This window comes from Sphaerodactylus townsendi, linkage group LG06 (assembly GCF_021028975.2).
Source record: "Sphaerodactylus townsendi isolate TG3544 linkage group LG06, MPM_Stown_v2.3, whole genome shotgun sequence".
Classification (NCBI taxonomy): domain Eukaryota; kingdom Metazoa; phylum Chordata; class Lepidosauria; order Squamata; family Sphaerodactylidae; genus Sphaerodactylus; species Sphaerodactylus townsendi.
Genome location: NC_059430.1, coordinates 88,249,976 through 88,270,809, shown reverse-complemented (window position 1 = coordinate 88,270,809; position 20,834 = coordinate 88,249,976). Strand labels below are relative to the sequence as shown.

General features: G+C 40.3%; 1 protein-coding gene across 9 annotated transcripts in view; it reads left to right on the top strand.

Moving 5' to 3' along the window:
* The window catches only part of MAGI2 (membrane associated guanylate kinase, WW and PDZ domain containing 2), a 251,122-nt gene that overhangs the window by 63,151 nt on the left and 167,137 nt on the right, over window positions 1-20,834 (top strand). For all 9 annotated transcript variants that reach the window (XM_048499934.1, XM_048499932.1, XM_048499933.1 and 6 more), the window contains exon 3: window positions 20,669-20,726. In XM_048499934.1, coding sequence (XP_048355891.1) covers window positions 20,669-20,726 — 58 coding nt within the window. The remainder of the gene's footprint in view (window positions 1-20,668; window positions 20,727-20,834) is intronic.

Sequence of the window (20,834 nt, the reverse complement as noted above, 5' to 3'; positions counted from 1 at the left end):
CAACCTTCAGCCAGAGAGAAAAACCAAGAATATTGTTTACAGGGAAGTTTTGAGCACTTAATCTGAGGGAGAAATGAAAACTGTATGCTGAACAAGTTATTAGTATGACTACGTAGACCACAAAGCTAGGGGTGGTGATTATTTGCCTTTTAATGTTTTATCCTGTGACAGAAACTCATCCTACCATTTGTAAATAGTTAATAGTGTTTATGAATTCATTATATTTGAAATTTTCACGGTATTTTTATCAGGTTACTTTTATATTTTCACTATGTTTTAGTATTCTCAGTGTTTTTAAAGGATCTTTATTTTTATGAATTCCTTAAATTGCAACCTTTAAGGGTATTTTTATGCTGTATGTTTTATATTTTCAGTATTTTTCCAGTATGTATATTTTTATAAATTCATGCCATTTCAAACTTCAAGGGTAATTTTATCAGGTGCGTTTCATATTTTTAGTATTTTTCAGTAGTTTCAGTTTTTTTGCCATGCAAGGGAAGGGGAGGGAGTGAGGTGTGGCATGCAAGGGAGGGGAGAGGAGGGGAGGGGATCCAGCATCTGGACATGGCCCACCCACCCTAGCAGAGGGAGGGGGAGGGGAAGGAGGGAGGGGTGTCATGCAAGGGAAGGGGAGGGGGCATTTTTTATAATCTCTGTAGCGAAGCACGGGTATCCTGCTAGTGAGATATAGACTTGAACTAGATGGGATGTATGGCTGAAGGTAATTGCCAAAGCTGAGGGATAGGAGAGTTAATTTATTGTTTAGTGCATAACAAATTGGTCAGAAAATGATACTTAGCAGGAAACAGACAAGATTAGACCTTTGAGTCTAGTTCTGCCCCTGAAATAAAAGTTCCTTGTGTAGGTTACACTTGCATACATTCAAATAGAAGACCTGCTCCATGGGAACTGAAAGCTCCATAATTAACACTGCCGGATTATAAGGCTTACTAAGGCTATGTTCCAGGTTAGGTCTTTAAAACACTGCAGCATACCTTGCGTTCTTCATGAATGAGGTTCATGCCAACTGTGACTGTGTGTTAAAGAATGCCTCAGCTGCCAACAGAAATGCTGTGAAACAGCCAGAAAAACATTGCCTGCTCGCCACCCCTTGAAGACTGATAGTGTAATCCTATTACACTTTTCTAAGATTTAGAAGCATACAAGTGGGAACCCATAAGGACTTCACATTTCTCCTTTCCTCACTATTTCTTTTTTCCCTTCTGTGAAGCCCCCATGGCTGCTCCTGTTTTACTGCTGTGTTCTTTCCTTTTCATCAAATCGTAAAAACTACTTTTATCTGCCCCTCTGTCTTAAGCATTCCCTCCCTCCTCTCCTCAGTAGCCTCTACGTAGAACCAAGGCTTGGAATACTGTGGTTGCCTTGCAACAGCCAAAGAGGGAATTCATTTGGGTGCTGTGTGGTTTCCGGGCTGTATGGCCGTGTTCTAGCAGCATTCTCTCCTGACGTTTCGCCTGCATCTGTGGCTGGCATTTTCAGAGGATCATGATCCTCTGAAGATGCCAGCCACAGATGCAGGCAAAGCGTGAGGAGAGAATGCTGCTAGAACACGGCCATACAGCCCGGAAACCACACAGCACCCAAGTGATTCCGGCCGTGAAAGCCTTCAACAATACAGGGAATTCATTGCTTTAAACTACAGGTACTCCTTGTGTCATTGTGGAATTTTTAAACTCTCTGAATGTATTTTTTTAAGACTTCACATTTTTCTGCAAACTGAACTCCTTTTCCGGTTTGAAGAATTATTTTTCTTGCCCACTCACCATCAGTGGTGCCCTGGATGCAGTTTCCGGCCCTGGAAACTGCCCTGGATGCAGTTTCTGGCCCTTCTCACCATATTTAAGTATTTAAAGATTTGGCCAACTTTGGTATCTGAATATTTGATAACACTACTTGGGATTGCACTGCAACAAGTTTATTGGGGGTTGGGCTAGTGCCTACTTCACTTGATGTGGTAGTAATAGTGTTTCCACTGTCCTGGACTCAAAATCTTTGAGAAATGCCTCTGTAATGCAGCCTTTTACTTTGGAAGCCAAACCTCGCTGCTGCCAAATCCTCCTATTATAGGAATGCTGCAATTCTACTCTTACTGGATTACTACCTGTAGTGTTCTGCTTCTGTAAATTCAAGATAATTCTAACAAAATGTATTTTTGTCCCATTCAATACAGTTCAGTGTCTATACCAGTAACTTTCTACATCAATTTAAAGCCCGTGGTTGTTAGACTTGCTGAATATCAATTTCTTTGTCCCAACAATATTGTCCTCTTCACAGCTGATTTACTGCAATCACATTCTCTATTCTTAGACCTTATTTTTTCCTAAATAAGTAGAAAACTTTCTCTCTGTCTGTCCACACAGATTTAAAATCTGCCTTGAATTCCTATCATCTATCAAAGCTTTCTCCCAAACAGGACTCCTACAAGTTAGTGACAGCACAACATGTTTTCCTATCTGAAGCAGCAACATCTCACACATACTCATGGCTCATCCCTATCGCTGCAACCTCACCTGAAGTATATTGAGCTCCTTGCCTGTTCACTGCCCCAACTTTCTTTTAAAATAGCTTGAAAAATAGTACACATCTTACAGAGGCTTCTGAACTTCATGAGGTCCCTTCTTCCTGCAAGAGTTCAACTGATGTTTTAGTATCCCTAACAACAGGGATGCCATGGCTCAGTTCCCATGAGAAGAAGAAATCTCCAAGAATTTAGGATCCAGCATGCATCATTGGTGACTGTTTTAAAGAGGCTGTGGGGGGTGGGGAGGTAAGAAGGATTTTGTTCTCTGGCACTCAGGTAGGGACAGCAGTTTGGTGGATGGACAGGTAGGTGCTGACTGGGAAGGGAGGTTGCCAAATGCCAACATTTCCCACCTGAGGCAGTTGCCTCATTATAGATGCATCTTTGCTTACTAGTTTTCCTTTATCAGTTACTAATCACCTCATTCCATCAATATCCCAATAAATATTCCAGCATGTTATTCCTTTACCCCAATTGCTAATCATTTCTAGACAATTTCCTTAGATGTTACACCTTCTGGGGAGAAATGATATTGTTTTATATACTACACTGCCCTATAATGGTTGTAAACCATCTGATTGTAGAAGGGAAACTCGTGGTGCACAACAATTCTGCAGCAGAGAACAAGAAAATATACAACTTTCTTGCCATAAAAATAAAAAATGCTTTGAATTCAAGCATCTTTCACTCCAGCAAGCCACTGGAAGACATATTGCATGCTGCCAGTGTTCTTCTTACATTGTTTTTCGCCTCTACAACCAAAAATACCTTACATAAGCCCATTTGTATGCATCAGACTGAAATGCTCAGTGACAAAAGCAGCCCGGGTAGCCATATGTTCCTGCACTGCATTATGTCCATTAACACTCTTTCACCACCGCCCTAAAAAAAGCTGTAAAGATAAATGTTTTCTAAAACCATCCCACTAAGGGAGTGAGATAAGAATAAAATAGTGTTTTTGAATTAAATATGAACAGAATACACTGTTCTCTGCTGGATTTAGTTATTCTCTTCAACATTTCCGCCATCGAAGAAACTCAAGTCATATTTATTCAGGGACTGTTTTTCATAGCCTACTGGACAAATTGGGACAATCATTGGATAGAACCAAGGAAATTCTCTTTTAGGGTCAGCATAACACACATTTATTTGAATCCTCATAACCCAGTACTAGTAGTTGCCACCAGCTCTTTTTCACTATCCAAACAACTAGAAGCCAAGGGACAAAACTTTCAGTCTTCCTGGGATTAAAGTTAGGAAAGTCACCCTTGCAAGGTAGACCACTTGCAGTGTGAGTTTCACAAAACAATTAACCTGGTAGTTGTAGCCATGTAGACTAGGTGCTAGGATTAGATTGAAGCCACCTGAAGACAAAAACACAACAAAATATAAAGGAATTTATTTCAAAGAGAACAATAGCAGAAAAAGACTAACTACCCAGTTATTGACCTTTGTTCAAAAACAAGATGCTACCACAAAAAGAAGGCACCAAGTGTTCACTTCTCAAAGTTCAAATGGTAGATCAAGGAACCATTGTGAAGGTATCAAGAAATAAAAAAAAACTAGGCTGAAAATCCTGAATCGTATAGGCAGGGGAACTGAGATATCCAGGACCAAATGGCCATTCATACCCTTGTAAAATGTAGGATAAGCACATAACCTCATTGCTAGCCAGATGACCGAAAGCAGTGATGGAGAACCTTTTCGAGACCGAGTGCCCAAATTGCAACCCAAAACCCAACGGGTGAATCACGACCCTAGGAGGGTTTGCTCAGAAGCAAGCCCCATTACTCAGAAGCAAGCCCCAGCAATCGAGCTTACTCCCAGGTAAAGGATCGCGCTTTAGTTCTTCGCATGAAAATCAGTGAGGTTTAACAGCGCTTAACGGGGTTACCTACACTGCTTCCCCAAAACTAGGTCTTAGGTTTAATGCTAATAATCAAGCCCAGTGGCCCAGGCCAGCCAAGATGGGGGGGGGGGCTCTGTTTGCCCATGCCCACAGAGGGGGCTCTGAGTGCCACCTCTCTCCACCACTGACCTAAAGGGTAGAGAGAGATAACAAAGTTGAATTTACCTGCAGTTTTAAACACTCTTTTTCACCGATAAAAATTTCACAGATTTATCACTCTTTCAGATGCAAAATTTTATGTGCTTTTTATTGATTTTTGCTGCCATTCAAATATGGTCTATTTTTGTCTATTTTAGTAATCTGTTTAAAATTAATATGTTAAAAAGAGGTATGAGATAGAGGGAGAGAGAGAAATTAACTCGTATTCCTAGTTCAAAGACAGTAACTGTAATATTTCTGTCATAGCTCAGTCAAAGAAAAACCAAGCAGACGGATCCAGTGTTAAACCTGATATGAGCTCACAACTACGACTTGCATGAGAGATTTTGAAACTGATTTCTAGTGAGGAAAATGCACAAGCAGAACTGCTCAAAGTCAATTTGTTTTTCTGCTTGTGCATCTCTGAACCCAAGCTTCTATCCAAGATGGAGCTTATAATGTAATCCTGGATTTTACTGTGGATTTTACAAAATCCACTTGCAAACAATTGTGAAAGTGGATTGAAAGTGCATTATTCTGCATGTGCAGAAGGGGCCTCAGTAAATGACAAATTGAACATGAGTCAGCAGTGTGATGCGATGACCAAGAAAGCCAAGGCGATTCTGGGCTGTATCAACAGGAGTATAGTGTCTAGATTGAGGGATGCAATTGTACTTATGTTCTTTATTTTGCATTGATTGGACCTCACTTGGAATATTGTGTACAGTTCTGGGCACTGCAATTCAAGAAGGATGTTGACAAGCTGAAATAGGTCCAGAGGAGGGCAGCCAAAATGGTAAAAGGTCTGAAATCCATGCCCTACAAGGAGAGACTTAAGGAGTTGGGTATGTTTAGTTTGGTGAAGAGGTTAAAAGGTAATATGCTAGCCATGTTTAGATATTTGACAGGGTGTCATGTTGGTGAGGGAGCAAACTTGTTTTCTGCGGTTCCAGAGATTAGGACCAGGAGTAATGGGTTCAAGGTGAAGGAGAAGAGATTTCACCTAAACATTAGGAAAAACTTCCTGACAGTGTAGTGGAGTCTCCTTCTTCAGAGGTTTTTTAGAGAGAAGCTGGGTGCCTACCTGTCAGGAGTGCTTTGACTGTGTGTTCCTGCATTTCAAGGAGTTGGACTTGATGGCCCTTGGGATCTCTTCCAACTCTATGGTGGATTCCGCATGGGCCAAAAACAGCAGTGTGAAAATGGTGTGAAAACAGTGTAAAATGGTTTAAAACGATGTAAAAGGTTTTACACCATTTTCAAACCGTTTTCACACCGCTGTTTTTGGCCTGTTCGGAATCTGCCTATGATTCTATGATTAATTTCAGGTAATTAGGGTACAAACCTATAATACTAAAGCAGTTGTACCATAGTAGACCTATGCAGCAGTTTTATTCATACTGTAAGTTTTACAGGCAAAAAATGCTAGTTCTTGTTTCACAGATATTATAAACAAGAAAGGAAATTGTTTATAATTTAGTTTATAATAGCATAATTTAATTTATAATGCTTTGAGAAAACAAAATACAGTGTTGATGCCCATAGATAGGATGTTTTTTCTTCCCTGCTTTCCCTCCTTTTCATATACTTCGCAGGCCTAAATAGTCAGGGTTGTTAACCTAAATCCTGCTATTACAGCTGGTTTTCAGGTAACAAAGATCAGTTCCCTTGCAGAAAATGGCATTATATCCTGTTGAAGTCTCTCCCCCCCAACCCTGTCCCTCCCCTCCCCAAAACCCTGCCCTCCCCAAACCTGCACCCCAAAATATCCAGGTATTTCCCAATGTGGAGCTAGTAACTGTGCATATTAATGTTTAATACAAAGATAGAGCACTTACTCGTGACCTATAAGCTCTTATTTTGACTTTTATCTTCTACAGAAAAAGATAATGTGATTCAGTTAATAATCTAATTTTACCATAGTTAAAAACTGACGTATTAATTGGACCTTAAATTTGCAAAATCTCCCGTGTCACAGTGAATGCAAACAAGATGTGACACTTTTAGATTAAGACCAAATGCCTCTTTACTATGTAGGCTTCATTTTTTGATGATACTTTCAGAAGAAAAACATTTAGAGATAGAAATAATGTGTTAGTTTTGGAAGACAGCATTACAATTCAAATGAAGGAAAATAAGCTTCCAAATGCATACATACTCTGTTGTCATTCAAATGCATGTGAATTTTACTACATAACTTTGAAACTAGGACTGACTTAGCTGGAGTGCCTCCAGAACTATAACTGTTGCTCTTGAACAATGGTGATGAATAAGTTATGACTGTTAGTTTTTGCTGGAAAGCAACAATACATAACTGAAACAACTCTGATCTATCACGAAAAAGCACATTTCTTACCCCTTCCCCCCAAATTATCTGCAGTAAAATAATGATGTATTGGTGAAAATATTCTTTCCTACACAAACTGTACAGGGTGAATGACAGGGAGGAGCAAACATGCCAGACTCCATGGGTAGGAAAGAAAGGATCTTGGAATAATTTTTGGAAAGCACATGGATATGGTGATGGTAGCTGAGGTCTTTTAGGGTTCATCCTAATGCTTACTTCTGTTTCCCATCCCTAACACTCTTCGGCTGCTGTTCACAGTCCTGGCTTTGACTCCAATGAGTTTGTCATAATTCTGTGTCCTGTCATGCCATATGACTCCAATGTCATGCCTTTCTGTGTTTGCTGTTCAGGGCTCCTAGATCTGCAAAGGTTGAAAATCACCAACTTACTATACCAGAAGTACACTTTTCTGTTCCACTGCAGATATGTTTGTATGTAGCATTGCTCTTTTGTTGGGTTTGGGTTCTTCTTCCTCTTCTTCTTTTTTCTTCTTCTTCTATGGTATGACTTTTTTTAGCCATAAGCCAAATCATATTAATCTAAAGAGAGGAGGGAAACTCCTTTTCCCCCCTTCTAAGCTCATCCTAATTATAATCGCTTTTAAATTTTCATTTTATGCTGAATTATTAAAAGACAAAAAGCTAAAAACTTAGTAATATTCAGATCTTTATCCCACAGAAGAAAGGGAGAACTTTGATCATTATTCATAAACTCATCTTTCTCTAACAATGGTGTTATCCATCTTTCTTTATCTTAAGTAAATAAAGGGTATTCAGGGACTGAGAGAGCCAAGGTATCTATCTTCTGCTTGTTATAAAAGCACCTGCAAGTTTACCGTTTAATGCTGATGATGGTACAGCATTTAATCTGGCAACCAAAAAAACCCCTACAATATGTGACAATACCCCAGTAATATCATATTTATTGTGTCTGTATTGAACTTTAGTGCTATACCTGTCTCAAATCTCTCATAAACTAGTAAAGCGCACAATTAATTGCGTAACAGACTTCTTGAATATTTGTAAAACATGCTGCCATATTGCTGGACACTTGCTGTTTTGAAATAAACTTCAGTTGCTCTGCATAAAATTGCAAAAGTTGCTTTTCACTGCACAATAGGCAGGTTGGATAGTAATCAGCTACTGGGGAAAAGCAGAGGATAAGTATGAGTAGTACTGTTCTTAGTGACGCAACTGGATTAAAGCAGAAAGGATGTTCATTTGTTGACATTAGTGAATGCCAAAAGGAAGTGTATAGCGGTTTGAGGCATACAATTGGAACATAAAACTTGGGAATTATGAACCAAAGTAAATGCAAAATCATAAAATGAGAAATGGAACGTTTAAACATTTCAGTCCTGGAAGTAAATGAACTTAAACAGACTAAAATAGGATATTATGATATTTTCAATCAGAAATTTACAAATGCCAAAACATCCATAGTGCCAAAATACAATTTAAAGAACATTCTTGAAGAGTTTAAATATTATATATACAACAAATTTGCAGTACTATGCGCAAGTGAATATGAACTTGAAGAAATATGGGTTGAAGCGAGAGATGTTAGCAAGGTAAGATGCATGAAGAAAATTTCTGCTGTCATAAAAAAAGGTTTGATGGATGAAACTGTTAACATTTCAAAAGTCATACAAGAAATAAAAGTAAAAAGTGACAGAAATAGAATCAGAAATCTAAATGTAGCTTTTCAACAGCTGGAACCTAGGAAAAAAAGAGAACTATTATAATAACCAGTGAAAAGAAATAGAATGAAGAACAAGAGATCTGTTCCACAAAATCCAACAAATCAAAGGAAAATGTAAAGCACAGCTGGGCATACTGAAAGCTCAACATGGAAATACATTAACTGAACAGGATAAAATGAAGATGGGAACAATATACTGAAGAAATATACAGATGAGGTTAAAGGATGACAGATTTCTTCAAAGAAGAATCTTTTGAAGAAGAACCTTCAATTAGATACACTTAAAGCATTTGACAAAACAAACCACCGGGAATAGAAGGGAAATCAACAAAACTATTTCAAGCCACAAAAACAGAGTCCATCAAGTCTTAACAACTGTATGCCAACAAATGTGGAAAACAAAAAATGACCCAAAGTCTACATTTCAGTTCCATTAAAGGGAGACATCAAAGACTGCAGCAACTGTTGGACCATCAGATTAATTTCTCATGCAATACAGGAATGCTCAAAATCTTACAACAAAGATTGTGCCATATAAGGAATGAGAAATGCTGCATGTTCAAGTCAGATTCAGAAAAGGCAATATTAAAAAATTTGGCAAATTTACATTGGTTACTGGAGCATGCAAGAGATTTTCAAAATAAAATCAGCTTGCATTTTTTCCATCACAGGAAACCTTTTGACTGTGTGGATCATGAGAAATTATGTTTTTTAAGAAAATGAGTGTGCCACAACATCTGATTGTTTTGATATGCAACCTATACTCCAGATAAGAGGCTACCATTATGTTTATCTTATTTTTATTTACATTATTTTTAGTCCATCTTTACTACTTGGACTTTATGGATAGGACATTCAGTAAATTGTGATGAAGAAATTTAAATTGTGAAAATTTTCTATTTCTTGGCTTCATCATCAAACAAGGGAAGACTGCAACCAAGAAATCTGAAGTAAATTGATACTGGGAAGGGCAGCCATGAAGAAGCTAGGAAAGATCTTTAAGCGAGAGGATGTGTTGCTGTTGACTAAAATCAAAAAATCAAACAAAAGTATTCCCCAGTAGTGCAGATGGGTGTGAAAGTTGGACAGTGAGGAAAGCTGACAAGAAGAAAATTGATTCATTTGAGATGTGCTGTTGGAGGACAGTTTTACGGATACCTTGGACAGCCTAAACAACAAATAATTGGTTTCTTGATCAAATCAAGCCTGAACTTGCCCTGGAAGGTAAAATGTTTAAATGGATGCTGTTGTCCTTTGGTCACCATATGAAAAGACAAGACTCATTGATAAGACTACATTTCAACACTCAGTATTGCTAGGAAAAGTTGAAGGCAAAGAGAAAGACCCAACATGAGATGAATTGATAGGATGTTTTGGAGGTCATTAATTCACAGGGTTACTTTAAGTCAGAAGCAACTTGAGGGCACTTAGGACACAAGCACAATATGCAAATCTCCAGTCCCTTCTTTCATTAAGAATAATTGCAATGAAGACTAAGATATTAAGGAAAGCAATGCCCACTGTGCAAATGCTTTTTCCACTTTATTTGATTAGAAGATTTTTAAAAATCTCAAACTGATACTATTTATTTAGTCAAGGCTAATTTGGGAGTAATATATAGTTGTCAAACCAAATAAATCCCAGATGTCTCCACTGCATTTATTATAGCTGAAAGGCATTTATAGGGTAAGTATGCTTCACTCAAAAGTGTTTTGTTATCATTACACAGAGGGGGAAATGAGGATATGAATGAAAGGAAATAAATTTATGGCAAACAGTATGTTTCAGGCCTGGGAAGCTTTGACTAACTTTAGCACCCTGTGGAGAGAATAGGCATCTATTGGATCAGTTCCGAAATGTGGGACTAGTATTATTCTACAGAAGAAATTTTGTTCCCTATTGTCTGCACAAACTGATGTAGGAGCTGCCATTTAGAAAAGTGTTGATGCCAACAATGTTCATGGACTTTATCATACAATATCCATGATAACTCTCTTTATCTTTTCACTTCTTCCATGCCCTAGGTCAAGTGTGTGCTAGAAGTCAGAGATTCTTATCTTGTTTATCTCAAATATTGTCAATTACTGTCATGAGGAGACTCAAGGGGGGATTAGTTGGGAGGGTTGAAATGTAGCAGCATTTACTTTCCTCAAATTAAACCTTTACTGCTTTAATAACCAACAATTATAATTTTATCATTATATAAAACTATATTATTTGGTGTATTTATGACATTTACAAGGAAATTGTTTGGCAACTGTATATACTCCATTAGAGCTCTTTTCGTCTCAGGAAGGTAGAGTCTCTGAGGGACCTCAGAAGTCCATGGGTTGTCCTAGCAATTTTCCAGACACACATATTCTGGTTTGCCAGACAATCACTTCTCATGTTATTGTCCCATATAGGTGGCCCCTGCCCATTCAGGACTGTGGAGTCTGGTCTAGCAATCCCAGACATTATTTTTGCAGAGGTGGATAACTAGTTCATTTTAACTTGGGCCACATTAGAGCTGAATTGGACAGCAGTGAAGAATACATACTATTAGCAGCATCAACAGCAGAAGAGTTCTGAAATTACAACTGAACCAAGAAGAGAGGGAATAGGAAAGGAGAGGAGTCTTTTCTGCTTCCAGTTCAGTTTGGTTGTGATCAGGACATTTTTGGCAAGGTTTTTCATATTCTTTCAGTGGCCCAAGGGCAGGCTAAACTTGTTTGGGTATCTCAAGCTCTGTCACTTCTTTTCTCCACTTGAACTTCCCCCATTTATAAGCTCTCTTGGAATGCCAGAAATGCAGTTTCTGATTAGAAGGGTGCAGAATTGGTGACTGTGCAAGCAAACTGTTCAATAAACAGTGCTGTCTCCAAGGGCTCACTTTTGCCAACACCAAGGGCACCACCCCATAAAGATAGCCATTAAAACTGGATGTGGAAAGTAAGAAAGTAAGGCAAAGACACAAGTGATGTAAAGAAGAACCAAGCCTTTTTCCAGTAACTGACATTTTGTATAACCTAGGCTAACTTTTCTCACTGTGGTTGGTTTGCACATTAAAACACATAGACACCTGGGAGGACTCATTGGGGAGGGACAGCCCCATTGACCTTTGCTCATATTTGTCCCCTGCCTCTATTTCCCTCTACCCTTCTGCTTTTCCAACTCTGTAGGTGACACCACTGCCTCAACATGTTTTAGGTTGCTATAACAACCAATTTTACAAAAGCAATTGCTTCATCCAGTTTTAGTTTATGACTGTTACCAATCACATGTTGTCCAAATAGTTCCAGTATGTTGTAGGACTAGAAGAAATTCTGAAGCTCATTCTTGGAAGCAGTGCCCTCAGATCTAGGTAGCAAGGCTTGAGAGCATCAACAGGAGCTGACAGTCAGGAATTGGAAACAAGGAGCTAGAACACAGGGCTTGAGCCTAGTGGACCAATTGATCCAGCAAGAAAGCTTCCCCAAGCCTCAGCCTAAATATGCTGGGAAATAATCAGGCTTAGCTGCCTCCTGGGAAGTGTGGAACTCCTGCAGCTGTACCAGAATTTAAGCAGGAGTCTGCAGAGAATTACTATTCTCAGTGCCTGCCTGAGATGGGATTGTGTTCTACCTGATGAGCACTTCAGCTCCATTGGACCATCCTTCCCAGGCCTTCTAATACTGCCTTTCCTGCAGAATAAGACCATTTCCTGGGGGGCTATGGGACCAGATTTACATCCTATCTGGTGGAGGCCTAGTGGTTATTGCAGGGATTGGTGGCAAAGTCTCCTTGCAAATCTGTTTCCTATCTCCCCAGGGACAAAGTTACCCCTTTAAACCTCATTAGTCATTATTTCCTTACTAGCTGATCAAAAATTACTACTGTGCTGGCCCCAGATAGTTCCCAGAGCCATCACTAATTATCTGCAGAGCATACTTCCACAGATGTTATTATGGTGTGTTTGCTATCTCATACTAATATACAGAACTGACATTCTCCTAACCTAGCAGACTGAAGGCTAACCTCTGGCGTGCCTCTGGACATTAACACCATGCAAGTTAAACAGTTACTAAGTAAACCTAGATAAGTCTGGCTAATGGGTCATTTCACAATAATGATATGATATGTATTCACAGTCAGTTTCTGAACCTTGCTCCAAATCTGACAGCAGCTGTGCAACTTCCTCCATTATACTGGCCCTGTCTATTGAGGCTTCTATCAATGAAGAAATGGCAAAATCTGGGAGAACACCCGATCTAGACAGCCAGCAAAAGACCTCTAACAAGCACAAATCAGTCTGTGCCAATTCATAGCCAGGCTTAGATTTTTTTCAAACCAACGGACACAGAACTCAGACTTTCATGAGATCAGCAGGTATCACAAGGTCAGTGTTTTGAAGTAGGGACTACAGAGGCTGTTAAGAGCTTGTGAGCTTTCACAGCCAGAGGTCAGAGAAAGGTCACTAGGCTGGATCTTCTCCAAGACGTTCAGAGAAAAGGAGAGCAGGAGGCCAACAAGATCAATCTGACAGGAAGATGAGGAGATGGCTTAATGCAGACCCCTCCATCACTATCTGAGACTTCAAGTGACCTGAAATAGTAGCCCAGATGTTGGCGCTCTGGAGTCTTAAGGCCTGGAAATGCTCACACTGCATCAGTCAATCATTTTATTTGATTAAAACCAATGGCATTCTCCAATTACTGTATAGCCAGCACTATACAAAAGAGACATGGAACAGATATTCCAGGAAGATTAAGACTCTCTAAGCATCACCCCGGGGCCCATTTCTCCCTATAAAATAGCTCCTCGCCCAATGCTCAGAGCCCAGTACTTCTGAGCCTGCCTTTGGGTTCAGTTGCTGCTGCATGTCACCTGCTTTCTACCCTGCTTCCTTGAAGCCCAGTGCAGGTTGCTGAACTCTGCTGCACGGACCCAAAACCACTTCAGGATCTGGTACAATATTACCCCTAAGAATTTCCCCAATTCCACCACTATTCTCAATCTATCTCCTCAACATTGCTTATATCCTAGAACTCTGCGTGTTCTGCTGCTTTGAGTATTATGTGCTTGTATTTTTACTATTTTTTCTTTAATATAATTGTTAAACTTTGCCTTGTCCTCCTATGAATTTCTTGCAAAAGCTGACTTTTGTATACATAGGTAATACAAATCCTGAGCTTGCGCTACATTTTGCTAAGTCAAGAGTCTGCTCTCATTAATTCCCCACTCTAAAAGGGGAAGACTCCCACCATTTCGAGTAACACAGGTAAAGTACAAAATCATGAGACTACTTCATACAGCAAGATCATTTCAACCTAACACTGAATGTCACCAAATGTTAGGTCTGTTTCAGATTGATTATTGACATCGATCTGCTTTGTAAATAACTTTTACCTTTTAAGTTTGGCCAATGGCTGCATTTAGATGCCATAAACAAATGAGCCAGGAAGTCCCTCTCCTTTCTTTTGTGTGCAGTTGGGAAGTCGAAGACTTCCTGTTTTGGAACTAAGTGCAATTTGTTTTGATGTCAAAATCAGGCAAAGCTACAGAAGGATAGATTCCTGGTTTGTAGGAAAGAGAACAAACCCACATTTTGTTGGTTTACCCAACTCAGATGTTCCTGGCTTTGAACCAAGGAATTTTTTGAATTCCCAGCTGCTACTGAGGATACAGGAGAGGGAGCATAGAAGCTTGAGAACTTAATGGCTCAGTTTTGTTACTGATTGTAGTATCAAAATAGAGAGGTTGGAAAGAAGTCCAGGAAATGCTACTACAAAAAAGGAAAAATTACACGGAACTAGTAGAATTGCTACAGCATAACAATGTTGCTTTTCAATGGCTCTTCCTAGAAGGCTTCTCCTTCCATTTAAAAAATAAATATTACAATACTGAGAATACAGAAAGGGCACAAGACTTCTTAAATATTACAAAAATAATTCAAAACACTCAATAAATTGATACCGAATTCTTTCCTGGAGTGACATTATATGTTAAATAAATTTACAATTTCAAAGAAATATGTAATGATTCAGAAGGGTAATTTTTAAATGATAGAAATAAAATGGAATATGGGAACTCGAGGGAGACTATATTAAGAAAGACAAGATATATATGTTTTACTAATAGAATATACTATTGTTAGGTGATGGAACACTGCCAAATTTAGAATTTACAAACAGAATAGATATTAAAGAGTTAATACAGAGTTAATAGCAGCAGCATTAGAAATAAGTATATTGAATTGTCAGCTAATATTTGATGGTTAGATGTGAAACTGTATATAGACATGGCAAGTTATTGTGATATAGATGGATGTAATTGAATGTTTGTGAAAAACTCAAAAAATATTCAATAAAAATTAATTTTTAAAAAATAGAGAGGTTGGAGTTTGTTGGTGTGCACATGTCCTGTTTGATGCTGAGTATCGTATGAAAGTTGAAAGTTGAAAGAATAATGAGGAATAGAACTTACTTGCAGTACTTACATTCCTGATTTACAGAATGTTTGCCTTGCTTTTTCTCAAAACATAAAAAAGATTGTTCTTTTGTAATCTTTAGATTTTATTGCAGAGACAGAAATGGTACCATTGTTTAGTGATATGTAAAATCACAAGCCAGTTTAAAGCAAAGGTACCAGGCAATGTTTCTAACAGTGGCTCTACAGTAAACTGTGTTCTGCAAGGCATATCTGACAACCTTCAGCTAGCAGCCCAAAATATGAGTGCTAGTAATTCAGTTTTACTGGTCTGCATAGAATGTTAATTAAATATAGCTCACAGTGTGCATCGTGGATGGAAAAATAAAATTAACATGTACTCTTATGAGGAATTTATATGGCTTTTTATGACCCACAAAGGTAAAGCTGAAATTTAATTTTTTTTGCCAATGGAGGTAATATAGTTAGCAGTTCTGGTCATGCCTTTCAGAAACTGGGTCCTTCATAATACTCCCAACTCATTAAATTTTTACAGACTTTTACACTCGAAAATGAGATTTGCCATCTGAACTTTCATCAGTTTGGCCAGCACACACATACCATTATGCATCGTTAAACTAGAAAAACATAGAGTAGACTCATATCCAATCATGAATTTATTCCATTTTTTCTTTTGCATAATCATAGAAAATATGATACTTCTTGAGGAGCCTGTAAAATAAGTGTTATTTCCATTTTAGCTGAAGCATATACTTAAATGATTTTTTTGAAGCTTGAGCTGTATTTTATTTGAAAAATTTCTACCTTGCTTTTTCTGCTGACAAGGACTCAAGGTGGCTTCAGATTATGTTACAAAATAGTGACAGTTTATTTCTGCTACTGGCCATCTGTCTGTCCTCCTAAGGTTGTTAAATGTGAAGGGAGCTATAAAAGATAAAATTCGGATAATATAACCTATTTAGGGGAACTTCATAGTATTATTATACCCTTTCTGGGATTCCTGGTCACCCTCGAAACCCATGGAGTTGAACAAGTCATGTGATTTGTTTTTTTGCAATGTATAGATTAGGTCTGGGTAGTGTGGAAGACATGGAATATATCTTTGGGGTTACTTTCAGTGGCACTGCTCTTTGTGTGTGTGCATGTGTATGTGTGTAAATATTCAGGTATGCATTAATTATTTTTTCCTTCCCACATATACATTTTCACTGGAAATACTGCCCATGTTCAGTCAGCCACATTTGTGTGAAAGATTCTATGTATAACTTATTGATTTGTAGATGGGTGAGGGAGAATAAAACATAGTTATTAAAATAAAACATTAACTTAAAACATTAAGTTTATGACTTAAAACATTAAGTTATAAATATTCCTTATTGACTTGGCCAGCTAAATTTAAAAAACAGCCAAAATTCTCATTGATAATGCCTCTTCTCATAAAGTGGAAGAAATATTATAATCACCAACCTGATACAGAATTAATGCAAGGGATGCAGAGAGTGTCAATGGAATACAAGTGATGAAGAGAGAGACAATGAAACTGAGCTGCCCCAGTGACTTCCACAGACAATATTTAAATCCTGTTGAAAAAGATGAGGGGACACTGTGTCCACAGCATATCACTAACCGTTCTTTGAGTATGCAAACACTGGTGTGTGAATTGTTTTCAGTGCCAATTCATTTTTTTTTCTGGAAAACCACATCACTGGTTTGAATGAAGTGTCTCATTTGACAGGAATAGCACCATTTCTAATGCATGCTTATCACCCTTGATATGTTCCCAATAAAGTCTTCATGCAGTTTTTGAATTGTGCATAATGCATATGACGTTTCTGAGTGTAGAAGTGTGCAGTAGTTGTAACTGGCACTCCTGCTGACCATACTGAGTGAGGGTAGAGTGGATTCCACATGGGTCAAAAACAGCAGTGTGAACCATTTTACACCATTTTCACACCTCTGTTTTTGGCCTATGTGGAATCCGCCTAAATAAGGAATCAGGCAATATGAGTGTTAGGTTACTGCTGACAGTGTCATTGTAATATTTAAAACCCTAATCTACATTTATGAAACCACTTACTCAAGTTCAGCCCAGTGGTTACTCTTCTCCTTCAGTAAATAGCTGTATATTATAGCCCCAGTGGCATACAACCAGAAAACAGTGCCCTGTGTGGCGAAACAGGCTTGCTTTGCCTGGCAGGTCCTATTCCGCTCTCTGCACTCTCCCAGGGGTTGCCAACTTTTCCTAGGGAGGGTTAGCTTTCTCTCTGGGTAAACCACTGCCATCACCTGGTCATTTGAGGACTGCCCGCTGGGGAAGATCCTGGAGGAAAAGTTGCTCAGCCTTCTTCTCTCTCCTCCTACTTAGATAGCGGAATTAAGACAGTGGGGCATTCATGGTCCAGAGAACTGTTCTCCCTATCTCAGATTTAAAAGTATTTATTAAAAATAAAAATGAATATCAGTATATTTTAGCACAGCACTTGGAGCAAGGGTTTCCAAAACAAAGGCGAGGAAACCACAAATCCCCTGCCCCTATCTCTTAACATACCCCAGCTAGGAGTTGTTGAACATAGGGTAGGCATGTAAAACTTAGAAGGTTGCAATTATCAAAGAGTTCCCATTACCTGACTGAGCACATGGTCCAAAAATGGCTGCGCCCTTCACAGCCCAGGCAAGAGGTCTGCTCCCCACCAGAAGGAAAGAGAGAAGAGATCTCGCCCCTTCACTCCCAGCAATTTATCAGATCCCAGACCCCACCCTCCTTTGACCTGGTCAGGTAGCATTTCCTGATGGTTCATCTGGAATATCTAAAGTCCTCCAAATCTATGATACCTGATGGGAGGATGGAAGGAGGAAAGAAAAAGAGAAGTGGGGAAGGAGCCATTTCTCCACACTCTGCCCCAACTGAACTCCCATCACCACCACATTCCCCCTGCCACCCCACTGCTGAACTCCCCTTGCTGTCGCTGAACTCCCCCACCACTGCCAAACTCCCCCTGCTGCCACCACTGACTACACCTGCCACCCCCAACAAATTCCGCCCACTGCCCCTACAGAAAACCCCCAAGAAACCTTTTCCTCTTCCCAGCAACTCCAGCCAACAACATCTTGGAGGTAGAATTAAGGCCAAAGAGGGCAAGCTCCTTCCCTGGCCTTAACTCCAACCCCAGCGTGAGGGAAAAGCACCCTCCACATGACCCAGGCGAATGGTGCCTGGGTCATACGTGCCTTCTGCTCCCCCTAGTTCTACCAGTGTACAGCCCTGTTCAACAATGTACACTACATTATTCATTCAATTAATTTCTAACTTGCTGTTTCCCAACCAGACCAGACTCAGGGCAGCTTGCATCATAAATTAATTACCATTAAACTCATATATTACCAACATTAAAACCATTTCAGAGCAATATTCTAGCAGCACCATAAAATATACCATGTAGAGTCAGTTAGAAGTGAAAGAGCAGGAAGGTAATAACTAAGGCACCAATAAAAAGAAAGGAAAATAATAATTTCATCAGCAAGTAAAGGCAATGTGAGGGAAGTGGGGAAAAAAGGAAGGAGAACAGCTAGATGTCAGCCATCATTGTTCTCAACCATAGGCCTGCTAGAACATCTCAATTTTACAGGTCCTGTGGAATTGTAACAAATCCCTCAGAGTTGTGCTTGAGAGGAAGTTTCACCAGGCCAGGGCCAGAGCTCTGGTCCTGGTTAAGGACATCTAGATAGATTTTGGGTCAGGGACCACCAGTAACTTGTTCTTATCTGAATCTGAAGCTCTCTTGAGGAGAGGTGCATTGCAGGGGCACATGTTCCCAGGGGCATGCCATCTAGTCACTTGGGGGAGGTGTGCCAGGCGCCGGCTGGGTCCTTGTGGCTCCATGCCAGGGCTGAAAAGGCTTGCTGGTTTTCCTCAGAGGGAAGCGAGGGAACGCGCCAGTAACTGCAGGAAGAAGCAGGGCAAATTGTGACGCCGAGGCCGGGAAGAGGAGAGCTGCAGGCCCAGAGCTCACAAAGCCGGCAGCATTGGCCTCCCTTTTGGCTGTAAGGCATGGCCTGCGTCACCCTTTCTCAGCTGCTGAAGGCCATTCTTGGGTGCTCCCACCTCCTGAGGCTGCCAGCCAGTCAGGCTGTGGCAAGTCGGGCCCTTCCACGGTGGACTCAGGGAGCTGGCTGCCCCCTCCCATCTACATTTGCCCAGGCCTGGCATGCAGAAAGGGGTAACCTTTTGTGCATGCTGAGCAGGCGGCTGCTGGCTCTGCCAGCAGGACATGGGAGAGACACGTGCCGCCACCACCCCCTACCTGGTTCTGAGCCTTTCAGGTGGCCCCCCTCCCCCTGCACAACATTGCACTGCTCACCTTGCTGCCTTCTGCCCTTTCTGCCCTTGCAGCCTTCTGCTGGGAATGCAAAGCCTCCTCTGGCTCTCCATCCCAGCTCTCTCCTTCCTTGGGGGTAACCACGAGTTTAGCCAAGAACTCAAAAGCACCCACAGGCAGGTTTACTCCAACAAGTGACCCCCAGCTATCATTTCAGGCAATATAGCTGAGCCTCAGTGTCTCCCCCATTCCAAAATCCTGTTCTTAATATTGGGAATGCAGGAAAGAAAATTCAGAGGTAGAACTCCCCCCCCCCGTCCCTCCCTCCCTCCATTGAGCAGTCACAGGCAGCTCCAGGGGGGAAGTGAACCAACAGCTTGCCAAGTTGTTGGCACTGGGTCCCAGCAACTGGCACTGCTGGAGCGAGGCAGGTGCTGCCTCTGCTCCGATTGACGTGGGGGGTGGCAGCAGCCAGCGCCGGGTACCGGTGACTTGGGTAAGTGGGATGCGGGGGGGTACCGAAGCAGGTGTTGCCCCAGGTGCCAGTTTCCCCCAGTACGCCTCTGGTGCATTGGAAGAGACAGTCTCACAGATTGTTGTCAAGCATGGTTCCAGTCCATTAAGGGTTGAACTAGGGAGCCTTCTGTTATAGAGTCTAAGTATTATTCATTTGTACATTACACTGTAGTCTTTTGTGTATTTTTATATTCATTTTATTTACATTGTAAGCCTCCTTGAATTCTTCAATGTAGAAAGGCATCTAATAAATGTTTTAAATGAATACATACATAGATTTGTACCTTGTTTGAAGTGTAGAATATTTCATTAATTTTCTTTCTTTTTGCTATCTGTTGTCATTGGCATTTTTTGGAGGTATGAAGATTCCAGAGGCATAGCTCCAAGGGGATGGGTGGGGGCACGCGACACACCAGATGTGCAACCCTGTGGGGTTGTGCGGAGGGCGTGGTGGGGGAGGAGGATGCATCAGGCACCAGGCGCTTTTCCCCTTTGGTACGCCTCTGGAGGATTCTCCCTAATTTCCCTGCACAATTATATCACTGTCTATGATACACTACTGTTTGCATAGCAAAAGAAGAGCTAGGCTGTATTCTTCAAAGACAGTTTTTTCATGCCAAAAAGTACTTTCAAGTGCCATGGAATACATCAAGAATTTGGCATTGCTTTTGAGCACTTTATTTAACGGTGTTATGCAGTTACCATGCTTGACAACAATATTCTTTCATTATTATTAGATATCTTGGCATCTGTGCTGTGTTTACTGAGAAGCATTACTCTTTGTTTTGCAGAGCTACCATATGGCTGGGAGAAGATTGATGATCCTATTTATGGCACTTATTATGTTGAGTAAGTTTCCAAGTCCAATATTAATTTCCTATCAATATTGTATAAACTGTTATTGATGTCCCATGCTGTGCTTTGCTTGAAGTACCTTCACCCCCATTGTTTTTATCT